The 15,060-nt window shown below is 46.1% G+C and overlaps 1 protein-coding gene across 1 annotated transcript in view; it reads right to left on the reverse strand.

Moving 5' to 3' along the window:
- Window positions 1-7,751, reverse strand: part of XRCC5 (X-ray repair cross complementing 5) — a gene marked incomplete in the record, with an annotated part of 65,925 nt that extends 58,174 nt beyond the window's left edge. The window contains 3 exon segments of the mRNA XM_034785435.1: window positions 1,771-1,954; window positions 3,640-3,753; window positions 7,623-7,751. Coding sequence (XP_034641326.1) covers window positions 1,771-1,954; window positions 3,640-3,753; window positions 7,623-7,643 — 319 coding nt within the window.
- Window positions 7,752-15,060: the final 7,309 nt, after the last annotated feature.

Genomic DNA, 15,060 nt, shown 5'->3' on the forward strand with positions numbered 1-15,060 from the left:
CCCAGACAACAAATGGGGAGAGACACGCACCTTAGGGTGCGAACAACAAAGCCAGCACACTAGGCAGGGAGCCGCCTGAGCTAGCCAGTGAGAGATGCCAACCAGAGGGGGGGTATTAAGTCCCACCCCCCTCTCAGAGATAGGCTCCTAAGTCCAGGCTGCAAGAAGTCGCCTAGTACTGCTAGCAATCCATGACCCGAGGAAGACAGGCATAGGCCACCTAGGTTTGTGTGGGGGCCTGAAACAAAACAGCCCGGTGGGTTGAGGTGGCGAACCTCCTTTATAACTTTTAACCTAAGAGATAGGAGACTCACTCAGGATGTGGGAGACCCCCGGTTCAAGTTCCACCTCCTCCTGAAGGATCAGCTACCTCTCAGGAGACGGCCCTAACCACTAGGCTATAGAGTTACTAACTTTTTCACTGGTTCAATTAATATTTAATTATTCAATTGTTTAATAAAAGTGGAACAACTTCAACTGGAGAGACTAATGGAGACCCATATCAGAATATTCTCTAGCGTTAGCCTGACGGGGGCAGATCCTTGTTCAAATCCCTTTTCTCTCTCAGGAGGACAGGGGACTTAAATGGGAGTCTCTAACATCCTGGGTGAGTACCCTATCCACTGGGCTAAAGGTCACAAGAGAGCCCTCTCCTTCCATCCCCAGCTGTTGTGTGTGAACTCACCTGAGGGACCCGGATCCAGCAGCCATGCTTAGAGGCCACCTACCGGATCATGCCCCCACTTGCAACTTGGGCAGCCAGACGCCTTTATTTCCCAGTCTGTGAATTACTCTGGGGAGACAGGTGTCCAGATGACCTATTGCAAGGCAGTAGTGTGCATGCTCAGGTGGGAGATAGGTGACCAGGCGACTAGAGAGAGGCTGCAGCGTACACACCCAGAGGAAAAAAATTAGGTGCCGAGTTAATGCATCTCCAGGTTAGGTAGCAGCCGAACTGGAGTTTTGTGAATCGCAATGGTGCCTAAAAACAGGACTTATGCACCTAAATCCCTTGATAGATCGCATCCATGTACATAGCTCCTTACCCATCAAACCGAGACTATGATTCAGTTTGTGGTAACATACAGCTGACCGACGCTGCTCTGCCAACCTGACTACAAATGAAGTAATTATTTTTTGGGTGGGGAAGGAGAACAGAGAGAAATGGCGAAAAATTTCAAATGAAATGTTCAGAGGAACACTTTCAAAAACTCTCACCTATGTTACTAACAAAAGTGACTTTTCTTAATGGATGCATTTCACAGCAAAATGAGGACTGATCAATCTGAAATGCCTAAGCACATGCAGCTGTGTTGGGCTTCCCTTTTGTGGGAGGGTTAATTTTTTTTTTTTAAGTTTGCATAGGTTTAATTTGATGAAAACCTAATTTGCATCAAGCTTTGTAAGTCCCTTTAAAAACAAACATATTTTGAGCCTAATCTGACATTATCTCTTTGCTATATTTTTTTCTCTCTCTGTCTCATGGAGAAGAGGATACCAGAAGTGCTCAAAGCTTAATTAACTCAGTACTTTATACTAGAAACAATTCACTGGGGCCAAGACTCCACCTAACATCAGAACTTTGAAAATTGGTTAATCTGGAAAACTGGCTCTTGTGCAAACTGTCAACTCCTAAATGCAAAAGAACAATACATGTTTAATAGTAATTATGACTTCAACAACACTTCTGGGACAATTTCACAACATTAGCTCCCAGTCCTCCATGCTACTTTATCTAGTTCAGAGATTTTGTACAGCCAGAGAGGATACAGTCTGCTTGTTCAGAGCCTGGTTGAACTGCGTTTTGTATGTCCTCCAGCAAATCAAAATCCGGTAGCATCAGGTGTCTTTGTACAGTAATGTTCTGATACTGATCACCACTGGCAAGGGTATTCGCCGTGCCATCTGTGCCAAACAAAACTACAGAGACTTCATCTTTGCTCTCAGCAAACACCTGGAGATGAAGGTACAAAAAAAACCACAAAAATATACACTGTGTTGTACATACATATGTTAAATAGAAAGCATATTATACAAATTTTGCAAGTAGGTATCAATTACAGCAGACTCCATGCTACCACATATACAGCCCTTCCAAAATGTATGCATACGCAGAGCTCATTAACATAGAATTAAATTCAGCTAGCAGGGTGCTATGAGTACTACTGATCAACATATGCGGGAAATGAGTAAAATCAGATCACTCAGTTCCTAGAGTAATTCTGCATGATGTTAAATTTTAACAATGCTGAAACATTTTATAAGATGCCAGCACTTTTTCCCATGAAAGCCTCTTCTAGCTTAAAAAAGGGGAGTGATCAAGCTAGGTGCACTTGGCGTCCACAAAAATCTGCTGGGAGAAAGGCCAGTATTGCTCTCACATAACAGTAAAAACGATTCTGTTATTGAATAGAGTTAGCACGTGGATCACCCAGAAGTCACCTACTATAGGACAGGCCCAACAAAGAAAGTAACAGAACGCCACTAGCCATCACCTACAGCCCCCAACTAAAACCTCTCCAGCACATCATCAAGGATCTAAAACCTATCCTGAAGGATGATCCCTCACTCTCACAGACCTTGGGAGACAGGCCAGTCCTCGCTTACAGATAGCCCCCCAATCTGAAGCAAATACTCACCAGCAACTACATACCACACAACAGAAACACTAACCCAGGAACCAACCCCTGCAATAAGCCCCGTTGCCAACTCTGTCTGCATATCTATTCAAGGGACACCATTATAGGACCCAACCACATCAGCCACACCATCAAGGGCTCATTCATCTGCACATCAACCAATGTGATATATGCCATCATGTGCCAGCAATGCCCCTCTGCCATGTACATTGGCCAAACAGGACAGTCTCTGTGCAAAAGAATAAATGGACCCAGATCAGACATCAAGAACTGTAACATTCAAAAGCCAGTAGGAGAGCACTTCAATCTCCCTGGACACTCAATAACAGACTTAAAAGTCGCCATCCTTCAACAAAAAAACTTCAAAAACAGACTTCAAAGAGAAACTCCAGAACTGGAATTAATTTGCAAACTTGACACCATCAAATTAGGCCTGAATAAAGACTGTGAGTGGATGGGTCACTACAAAAAATAATTTTCCCTCCGTTGATACTCTCACTTTCTTGCCAACTGCTGAGAATGGGCACATCCATTTTGATTGAATTGGCCTTGTTAGCACTACAAAAAGTAATTTTCCCTGTGTTGATATTTACCCCTTCTTGTCAATGGGCCACATCCACTCTAATTGAATTGGCCCCCCACTTAGTAAGGCAACTCCCATCTTTTCATGTGCTGTATATTTATTCCTGCTTATTGTATTTTCTACTCCATGCATCTGATGAAGTGGGTTATCCCACAAAAGCTTATGCCCAAATACATTTGTTACTCTCTAAGATGCCACAAGGACTCCCCGTTGTTTTTACTGATACAGACTAGCACGGCTACCCCCCTGAAACCTGTCACATAACAGTCAATTAGAATAATTCTAACTACTTTCCCAGCCAAACACAATATAATCAAATAAAAAGGATGAAGAAAAGAGTCTAGCAAGCCTCACTGTTTTCCTTCTTTCATTTCTAACCTTTTAAGTGTATCATACTCAAATGGAAATCACACGTACCTGTCGCTGCACGAACATCGTCATCATCTTCTTGGCTTGTTCAAACGGAGACTCTTCTCCAGGAGCAGAATTGCTCATTGCAAAGCCTACATCCATACACAGCACTATGGCGGCCTGGAAGAAAGAACCAAACTGAATTAGAATGTGATGGGGCACGCTTAAGTGAAATCATTTAAAGGAGTTAATTCACGCCTTGATCTACATAGAACTTACATTTCATTTTACTGCATTACTAATCCCTGTTGTTGTTTTAACTCCTAATTTGACATGTATGTACAGAGGATGAGAATATCGAACTTCCCATACTGGATCAGACTAGTGGTCCATTTAGTCCAGTATTATGTCTCAGGGCTTATCTACATGAACCTTTAGTTTGCAACAAGCTGGGGTTTGAATCTAGTCTGCACCGACTAACTGTGTGTGGACCCTGTTGACACGCATTAACACTTGGGTAATGCGCTGTGATCTATCCTCTTTGAAATGGGACTAGATCAAAGTACATTAACAAATTGTTAACACGTGTCAGCAGGGTCCACACAGACAGTTTGTCCTCAGCAGGCTAGTGTAAAACATAGAACCACAGGGTTAGAAGGGACCACAAGGGTCATTTAGTCTAACTCCCTGCCAAGACCTAGGATTTGTTGCATCTAAATCATCCAAGACAGATGGCTATCCAGCCTCTTTTTGAAAACCTCCGGTGACTATTTCATGACTTCCCTAGGCAGTTTGTTCTACTGTCCTACTGTTCTTAAAGTTAGGAAGTTTTTCCTGAGATTTAATCTAAATCTGCTGTGCTGTAGTTTGAATCCACTGCCTCTTGTCCTGGTCTCTGTGGCAAGAGAGAACAATTCTTTCCCATTTTTCTCATGGCAGCCTTTCAAGTATTTGAAGACCGCTATCATGTCCCCCCTTAATCTCCTCTTTTCCAAACTAAACATACCCAGTTCCTTCTGCCTTTGCCCCTATGGCTTACATTCCATCCCTGTGATCATCTTTGTCGCTCGCCTCTGGATCCTTTCCAGTTTCTCTACATCCTTTCCATACAGCGGTTACCAAAATCGGACACAGGTACTCCAGCTGAGGCCTAACTAGTGCTGAGTAGAGTGGTACTATCACCTCCCGTGACTTGCATGCTATACCTCTGGTCAATGCAACCCAACATTGAATTTACTTTTTTTGCAATAGCATCGCATTGTTGACTCATGTTGAGGTGGGGTAGATTCATACCCAGGTTTGCCACAAACTAAATGTTCCTGTAGACAAACTTTCAAGGAGAGGTCAGTACAGATACATCAGCGGAAGGTATAAGGAATCCTGAAGCAGACTGTAATAGAATAATCTGCCAATAGGAGAAGTTTCTTCCTAACCCAGTCAATTAGCAACTGGCTTACCATGAAGCATGAGTTTATTATCCCTTATGAAAGCGGTTTTTAATAATGTTGGGTACATTTTTAAAAATACTTGGTAACATTTTCAGAAGCACCTATGTGACTTGGGAGGACTAGGTCCTATTTTCAAAAGCACACGGGTTTTCTCATCTTGTTAGCGCTTCTGATTATCTTTGCACAATGAACAACGGTTTTAATTGAGCTATTCAGAGTGATGCCAGGTCCATTTCTTGAGTGGTAACACGGTTAATGTAGAATCCAACAATGTGTATGAACAAATCAAATTATTCTTCCCAGTTTGGAAAGGAATATTACTTTTACCTATTAATATTTAATCTGCCATTGTGTTGCCCATTCAACTAACTTTGTTAGGTCCCTCTGAAGTTCCTCAGTCTCCACTTGTCTTGATTACCCTAAATAATTGTGTCATCTGGATGAACAAAGCCAGAAGATTAATTCAGCAAAGGAGCTAGATGGGCAAATCATCCATTTGTTATGCCCTTCGGTGGCATTTGCAAAGAAAGTGACAAAAGGCCAGTTTTCATTTTCAGCCACAGGCTGAACCAAGGATTTTTAAGTGCTCATCCACAGCTTGTCTGGTGGGCAGCACACAATTAAAATTACACAAGCCTAGAACAAAAATGTTTGGTTTTGCTGGGCTGCTGGTAAATAGAACTTTTTCTAGCTTGGCGTCAGTCATCTTTCTTCTGAAAAGAATGTTCATCTGAATGTACACCTAACCTGACAATTGCTGCCATCGCATTGTTTACCCTGCTTTTCTGTTATACCGCTTCCCCCCATCCTGTGTCCACCTGCTCTATTTAGATAGTAATGTTATCCCTTCTGACCCAAGCGGCTAATCTAAGTTTGGCCTTCATGCTGTTCTACTTGGGAGGAGAAATTGATGGACTCAGATACCTCTGATTCAATCTTGTTTATTAACAAATAATGTAAGTCCTGTTTTTCCAAACACAGAAGGATCCAAAAATCAGCAAACAGCTTCCCTGCTCACAGCATCAAACTCTTTCAGCCAGCACTCTGATGCAAAAAAATTTTCTCTAACCTTATCCCAGGGCCACCCACCATGCTTCCAGGCTGTATCTGCGTGGCTTTCGTTCTGCTTCTCTCTGTATCTCTCCCTGTGCTGTCTCTCTCAAACAGATACTCACATGCAGACCAAAATAGCTCCACTAGTTAAAGCTCTAGTCCTGGCATTTGAACCCTCTTGGATTCAGCTTCTACTCCGCTTTTCCACGTGCCTGTGTTTTGGGGTGTTACTGCTATTGTTTCAGACATCTGATTATAATGGCTTCTTTATATTTATTCCAAATGTCAAGCAGCAGCATGCCTGGCCATAACAAGCCTTAACCCAACCCATAACAGCAAGGTCTTCAGGCAAGGGCCTATGTGTTTTTACAATGCTTAGCAAAATGGGGCCCTATTCGTGGTTGACCCGTAGGCACTATAGTAATAAACATGATTAATAATAATGAATGGCCAGGTAACAGAACTGGAAGGATGATCTGGGTATTAAAGCATAGGATGAGAGTCAACAGATATGTCTGCTGATGATTTGCTGTGTTAACCTGGATAAGTCAATCCCTTTGCCTCAACTTTAACTCCTGGTTCTCTTAGGAATACTGTAAAACTTCATTAACATTTTCAGAGCACTTTGAGATCCACCACTGGAAGTGAAAAGTTTTATTAGACTCATATTTTGCTTCTATTTCCAGGTAATACTGCAAAACTATTTTAAGAAACACTGAAATGTTATAGCCAATAAGAAGGAAGAAAATAATCAAACGCTATACATTTAGAGAGATTTATTAAATTGATAGACAGCCTTGACTGTGGAACAAAACAGCACTTCACTTTCTGGAGTTTGTAGCAGCAGTTGTTAAGTGGCGGGGTGAGGAAACGTATGGATTGTGTTTGGTCATGTCTACTTAATATAAAACTATGTTACAACTTGAGTACAAAGATACCCAGGTAAACAGAGGTACCTGGGTTTATACACCAGTCTCTGGTAGCTGTCACTAGCTAGATCTACTTTCTCCATGAGAGAAGATAGTAACAAATCCAACACTGCCAAAAATCGCTGAGAAACGATCTCACTTTAAGTTTGCCAAAAATAAGTTTTTATCCTCATCTTTTTGGGGCTTCTGAGACAGTGGAGCAGAAAGCAGCAGCAGAAATATCTCAAAATGTTCTTTTGCTGTTGCTGTCTTTTTTATGGAAAAGGTATAAAATGACACTTGAAAAACCATATTTTGTACCTACTATTGTAATAAGCTGTATTTAACTTTACTGAAAGTGAAATATTAAAGAAAAACCCTTTTTGTTCAGTTAAAAGTGAACGGGGGGCACCGGCCGGGCGGAGGCTGACCCCCCCCGGGGGGGGGAGCGGGGGTCACCGGCCGGGCAGGAGAAGGGACCGGGCGCAGCTCACGGGAAGCGCAGCGGGACCAACCGGCCGCCTCTGTCGGAGCCAGGAGGAAGCGCTGCGGCCGCAAGGCCGGCGGCGCCTGAGACACCCTCACCCGAGCGGGGCCCGGTGGGATCGGGGAGGCCCCTGCCCCCCGCTGCCGCCCTTACCTTGCCGCCTCCCCGCGCCATCTCGCGCCACTGAGCGGACCGGTGGGTCCCGCGCTCTCCGCGTCCGGCCGGCAACCGGCCCCGCCGCGCTCGCGTTCCGGCCCCAGAGTGAGGGGAAGCCACGGCCGCCGCGCGACAGCGCCACCTAGCGAGCGCCGCGCGCGGGCTGCAGCCGGGCTGGGCGGGGGGGGGGGGGGGGAGGCGAGCAGTTGAGAGAAGGGGATGGATGGGGGGGAAGGTGTAGATCAGGGCTGGGGCAGGGGGGTGGGCATGGGAGGGGGTGAGGGCTCTGGCTCGCTGGGGTGGGGCTGGGGGTGAGGGATTTGGGGTGAAGAAGGATGCTCTGGGCTGGGATCGAGGGGTTCGGAGGGAGGGTGGGGGATCAGGGCTGGGGCAGGGGGTTGGAGCATGGGAGGGGGCTAGGGGTGCAGGCTGCACTTACCTCAAGCAGCTCCCAGAAGAAGCAGAATGTCCAGTCTCCGGCTCCTAAACGGAGGTGCGGCCAGGCGACTCTGTGCTCTGCCCTGTCCGCAGCACCACCCCTGCAGCTCCCATTGGCCACGGTTGCCAGCCAATGGGAGCTACAGGGGCAGCACTTGGGGCGGTGGCAGCATCTGCAGCCCCCTGGCTGCCTCTACGCATAGGAGCCGGAGGGGGGACATGCTGCTGCTTCCGGGAGCCACGCAGAGCGGGGCAAGCCCCGGACCCCACTCCGCAGCAGGAGCTCAAGGGCCAGATTAAAATGTCTGAAGGGCCAGATGCAGCCCCCTGGCTGTAGTTTGCCCACCCCTGGAGTAGAGGGAAAGGAGGAGAGGAGAAGGAGCAGATGGAGGGAGGAAGGAGTAGAGCAGTGGTTCCCAAACTGGGGTTTGTGAACCCCTGGGGGTTTGCAAAAGGTTACAGGGGGTTCCCAGGAAAAAATTCCCTAATGGCAACAAAGCTGTCTCTAGGGATCCCGGGCAACACAGGGCCAGCAGCCTGGAGCCCTTGGACTTCCAAGAGCTAAGCAGATCAAAGCAAACATCTCTATCACACTGAGGAGATTTAAACTTCAAGATTCCTTATAAGAAATGGAAAGGGAGGTGGATATTTTTTGCTGTTTTTAAAGTTAAATAGGCAGCTAGTATAGTTTTTTAAAATTATTATGAAGAACAAAAAGAAGAACAGGAGTACTTGTGGCACCTTAGAGACTAACAAATTTATTAGAGCATAAGCTTTCGTGGACTGCAGCCCACTTCTTCGGATGCATATAAGCTTTGTTGTAACGTGCATTGTTTGCCTGGACTGCTCAAGACCTGAATGCTTGTGTAGGAGGAACTCTTTGAGTTGGCTTCTTAAATACCGTCATGCTGTTTCACATCTGATACTCCTTGATGAAACATAGGAACCTTGTCTTATAACAGGCTTATTCAAAGTGATACAAGCTACAAAAATGAGATCTTGGAAGAGTTTTGCCATTTTCATAATGTAATAAAAATAATGTAATGATAAATAATAATTAATAATAAATAGTGTGTAATAAGCATGTCATAAAAACAAATTTTATATTTCCAAGTTCACTGCTTTTATCATTTATACTCAGGTAAAGGAGAAAATCCCTGGAAATATTCATTTTTAGGAGGGGGTTCACGAGACTTGACAAAGGGTTCACAGGTTGTTAAAGTTTGGGAACCACTGGTCTAGAGGGAAAGAGGGAGAGGAAAAGGGGGAGAGGAGAACGGGAGGATGGAGGGGGAAGGTGTAGAAGGAAAGGGGAAGAGGAGAAAGGGAGGATGGGGAGGAGGAAGGTGTAGAGGGAAAGGAGGAGAGGAGAACAGGAGGACGGAGGGGGAAGGTAGGGGGAAAGGAGAAGGGGAGGACAGAGGGGGAAGGTGTAGAGGAAAGGGGGAGAGGAGAATGGGAGGATGGAGAGGGGGAAGGGGAAATGGAGAAGGGCCAGGGCTGGAGCCAGCCCCTAAATTGAGCCCCCATGAGCTCAGTCCCCTCGCCCACTGTGGGGTGCTCTAGGGAGTCTGCATGGAGTCCGGTGATTCTCCCACTCTCAGACCAGGGCCTATGCTGCAGTTCTCTGTGTATGAGATCTGATTGACCTCACCAGATCTGACTTCAGTGCAGACCCTGCAGTTCTGTCCCCTCTGGGGCAACGACAGAGGTAAGCAGTGACCACACAGCCTCCTTAAAGCAAAGTATTGCTGATTTTGAATGAAAGCATTTAATAAAAAACATATCTTAAAAGCGATAAAACATTCTGTCTGCATCTTCAGCCATTGTTTCCCTGGCTCTGGGCAGGGCCGGCTCTAACTTTTTTGCTGCCCCAAGCAGCAAAAAAAAGCGCCACCCCGCCGAGCGCCACACCGCCGAGCCCCGCCCCGCTGAGCGCCGCCAGAACCCCCCACCCCTCCGCGCTCCCTGCCGCCCCCCCACCAAGCGCCACGCCACGCTGCACCCCGCCACCCCAAGATTGGCCGCCCCTTACCAGGTGCCGCCCCAAGCATGTGCTTGGTTGCCTGGTGCCTGGAGCCGGCCCTGGCTCTGGGAAGGCCCCCTGCTTAGACGCCCTCCGCAGAGTCTCTGTCACAGCCTGTCTCCTTAGATGCTGACAAGTAACCCCCTTTTGTCCCCCGAGAAAGACTTTTTAGCTCTTTTGTGTTCTTTTGATCTCTAGCTGCCTAACTTCAGCAAAACAAAACGTGCAGCTTACTTGGGACTGGAGACAAGATTCTTGAAGCTAACAGTTTGACCTGTGATCTTTCAATTGTGTTCTGGAGTGTTCTTATCTAGATCTGCTATATTGCTCCCTCCACAGACCCCTAATAAATTAAAGCAATACAGCTTTAGGATTGAGGGATAGCTCAGTGGTTTAAGCATTGGCCTGCTAAACCTAGGGTTGTAAGTTCAATCCTTAAGGGAGCCACTTGGGGATCTGGGGCAAAATCAGTACTTGGTCCTGCTAGTGAAGGCAGGGGGCTGGAGTTGATGACCTTTCAAGGTCCCTTCCAGTTCTAGAAGATAGGATATCTCTATTTATTTAAAAAAAAAAGCCATAAAGGAAATTCTAATAACCCAATATACAATCACTTCCCTCATGAGCCTGGTCATACACAGTCTTCATAAAACGGTTACTAATTCATGGATTAATACATAGCGATTCCATGTCCATCACATATGGCATCCTTGTCTTACTGTCCAATGATCTCTGAACACAGTTCCTGTCAAAACCCACCAATGCCCCAATCCCATGTCGGCCTGCTCCGAGGATGCTGATGCTTAAGGGATTTCCTTATCCCAGCACACTCCCATTGTCCAAAGATACAGGGTAGCTAGGCAGCGTAGTGAAAATGTTACAGCAAAGCAGGTGCAGAGAAAACCCAGGGAACAACTACATGGGGGGGAAACAATGCACTGCCTTGTTTATTCATTCACTGCTCAGGTTCATCACCCTGAGAACGTAAGAGAAGAGACAACGGATGGAGGCAGACAGATGGGGAAATACAAGGAAACAATGGGACAATATTGGTCCCTATGAGCCACAGGGTCTGAGTGCACCACCCTCTTAATCATTGTCAAGCTTTTTGTAGACCTCACAGCAAAGGAGAATTTGAAGGAGGGATCTGAAAGAGGATAATGAGGCCCTGATTTTCAGTGAGTCTATTCCAGAGTAAAGGATGAAATTCCAGCATTTGCTCAATATCCTGGTGTTTTTTCTGAACCAGGGCCTAGGTGTTCCCCAGAACCCTAGAGTTGACCTAGGAATCTAGTTGCAGGCATTGGGCCAAAACCCTTCTTCCAGACATTGGCTCAGAACCCATCACCATCCATTCCCGATTGAATCCTGGTCCTAGGCATTGGCCCAGAGCTCTGGCTCAGATGTGCTGAAAGGCTGGTGAAACTGATTCAATTTTAAAAGTTGAAACCATGTCATCTTGCCCCCATTTGTAATCTTCTTTCTTCTGCAGTAGGCATTTGTTACTGTTTCTTCATCCTTGCATACATGTGATTTTATAAATATCTCAATGAAATACAGAGAATTAACCCAAACCACCTCACTGCCCGCTTCCTGGGGTCTATTGACACCATCGAAAGAAACCCTCTCTAACTACTTCTGAATCAAGCTTCAATTCCTGATCTCATCTCCCCGAAGTCTACACAGAGCCTCCTTGTAGACAGTCATCAGGACTGATTAATGGGCTCCATCTGGGGATGCCAGAGCATTTCTGGCCTGGATTGAAACTGGAATGTCTTTGCTTATAATGCCTGCCAAAGAGACTTGATGAATTGGTTATTTTCATTTTACAGAATGCCAGGCTCTAGATATAAATAATAAACATGTGAAATCTACACAGAACAAGAAGCCAGGGCAATCCAGTTAATCCTGCCTGCAGCAAAGGGACTGGGAATCCTAATCTCTTGTCACCTTCCTCAACAGAAGGTGCTCTCATTCATTTTTGCCTTTGGTCCTTTCGTGGTACCCCAGGAAAACAAGGCCTGCCTTGAACAAACACAGCTTAAGGCAGTAGTTATGAGGCGGCTGCCCAGTGCTTGACTTCATTCAGCCCCTTTCCAAGGGAGCAAGGAAAATAGCCTCCCTGTTTTGTTATAAGAAGGAATGCATTCTCCACTGAGCTGCAGCTGTGCGCCAGCTGGGCCTGGCAGCCCTCGTCAAGTGTGAATGGGTTCAGTGTGAGATGAGCGAGAGCTCTTTTGCCTTTCTCCTTGCTGGAACAATACAACATAATGTAGATCCTGGCTAAGGACTCCTGCAGCCAAAACTCCACAGGGGAGGGGGAGGCGGGGGGAATGGGGTGGGGAGTGTTAAAGTCTGGGGGGACAGAGCCCAATAACTTTATTGAAATAAATAACCTTCCACGGAAAGGTTACATCAGATCATATTAGGAGACCCGCATGGGGTCCTCTTACAAGGCAGAGCTTTAACTACAAGGGCTGCAGAACAAGACATGACTGGGAGTCTGTCCCAGGTTTCACATGGTGAATCATGCAGCTAATGGCAGGCCCAGGGCACTATGATGCATGGGGGAGAAAATCTTGACCCCCCCCCCACCCCCGCCCTTCACTAAGTTATAATGATGTGAGCCTGACCTTAAATCTGGCATTTCCTAAATTTTTTATTCTTGATTTGCAACCTTTTAAAGATCTTTTAACATATTTTTTTGGATGTCACTGTAGCTTATGTTAGGTTATTTTTCCTCTTTGTAGACCAGCCCGTCGAGGGCAACATGATCACATTTAAGCAGCTCAAGCATTTTCTCCTGTGCAGTGGATTAGTAACATACCAGCCAGTACATTTTTTGTAGTAGAATCCCAAGTTTAGCAGAGATTTATAAATTCAACAACTGCAGAAAAGTACCCAACATTTAAAAAAAAAAAAAAAAAAAAACACAACAGCCCTTCCCTGATTTCCCACTTCTTAAAAATTTGGTCTTAAAAGATTCCCTGCGGCAGAGCCCTGATACATAGGGTTTCTGCTCAGAGTACTGTTGTTGTGACGAAGTTCTAAATCCTTGGATTAACAAAATGTTTCTAATGGAGACGATGAAAGACACATTCACTCTAGTATTGCAACAGGCAAAATATTACTCGTTGTAAAGCTACTGGAAGCCTGACAGTCCCTGGTATTAAAATCATCCTGAGGTAGATTTTGCTGGGTTAGATGTTTTAATCTGCTCCAACATATGGTTGCATTACTATGATTTATATTGCTACCACCAATTTGGCGCCTGATTTTATTTATTCATGAGTAGCCCCTCTGGCTTCAAGAGGGTTGCTTATATAAGGGTTGCAGGCTGGGTCCTTAACAATAAATCAAGAGGGCTCGTCTATCAAAGGTCATGGCTCCAGGTTGGTTGGAGGAGTGGAAACCTTCCAAAAGAATAGCAAATAGATTGGGGGAATCTGGAATAAAGGAGAACAGACAAGGTAAATAGGTGAGAAAGAGATAATAAATATGGGGCCAATGTACACTGCAATTTGGACAGCAGGGCTACATTCTGCCTAGAGGCGAGGCATTGGCCAGTATTGTGCTATATGTTACCCAGAACTAGATTATCTCAGAAGAAGCACCATCCTACACCTTTTATTCTCCATGTGCTCTCAGTTTCACAATCAGGTAAGTTGTAGCTCTCTTGCATTCTTGTGTTTATGCAGTAGGTTATTGTTTGTTTGTTGCCTTTAGCAATCCAGATGCACTTGCTGCTTTCCTAGGAAATGCTTTCACGCAATGTGGTTTTCTGTGCAACCTGGATAAAATAATTAATGCCATCAAGCTTCTGCATTTGGTTCAGCATAAATGAAATCCTCTCAGTCCCACCACCCCCACCCCCACCAACAGTGCGCCTGCAGGCATAACACACTCACTAGGGCCACAGATTAATCCTCATAGAGGAAGAATTTGTTCCACATTCATCAAATCAGAGAGAGAGAGAGATGGCTGAGGGAGAGGGGAGAGAGATTCTTCATCTGCCTGTAAGGCAGGCAGAGAGCAAAGGTCTGCATTGTAAAGGCCATGTGTGAATCTCTTTCCTAGCTGAATGGATGACCCCACTCTGGAAGTCCCACTTGTCTTCCAGCTACTAGAAGTTGATTGGAATTATGCTGGAAGGATGAAGGTTGGGGAAGCACTTTTTATAGGAGCAACTATCTAGTTTGTGCACCCTGTAAGTAGGATATTTTAGGATCTGATCCAGCTTGACATGATGGCCAGCTTCCAGAGTAGCCTTTTTTTTAGCCTTTAATTATTATAAATAGCCTTTCAACAATATAAACCCTAATATGTTTCTATTTCTGTTCTGGGCATTGGAAGAAGCCTTATATAGTCAGAGAGTTAGGCAATGCAACGGAGGGGAGCTATATGCAGAATTATTTGAATTGCTGACAGAATTGCTTCAGATTCAAAAGCAAAGTGTGTCCTGATTCTGTTCTTCGTGTATATAACCCGGTGCTAACCCACAAGACTAGGGTTACCATACGTCCAGTTTTTCCCGGACATGTCCGGCTTTTCGGCAATCAAACCCCCGTTCGGGGGGAATTGCTAAAAAGCCAAACATGTCCGGGAAAATGCCGGCCGGGCACTTCCCCTCCCGCGGCTGCTCTGCTCCTCCCCTGACTCTTCGGCTCTGTTTAAGAGCCGAGCTGCCCGAGCGCTACCAGCTTCGGGCAGCCCCCCGTGCCTCCGGACCCTGCGCTGCCGGAGCCCGGGAGGGGAAGTGCCCGGCCGGGGGCGCAGGGTCCAGAGGCGTAGGGGCTGCGCAAAGCCCAAGTGCTACCGGCTTCACGGTTTGCCGGGCAGCCTCCAGACCCTGCGCCCCCAGCTGGGCACTTCCCCTCCCGGGCTCCAGCTGTGCTGGGGAAGCGCCGGCCGGGGGCACAGGGTCTGGGGGCTGCCCGGCAAACAGTGAAGCCGGTAGCGCTCGGGCAGCCCTTT

This window comes from Trachemys scripta, chromosome 11 (assembly GCF_013100865.1).
Source record: "Trachemys scripta elegans isolate TJP31775 chromosome 11, CAS_Tse_1.0, whole genome shotgun sequence".
NCBI lineage: Eukaryota > Metazoa > Chordata > Testudines > Emydidae > Trachemys > Trachemys scripta.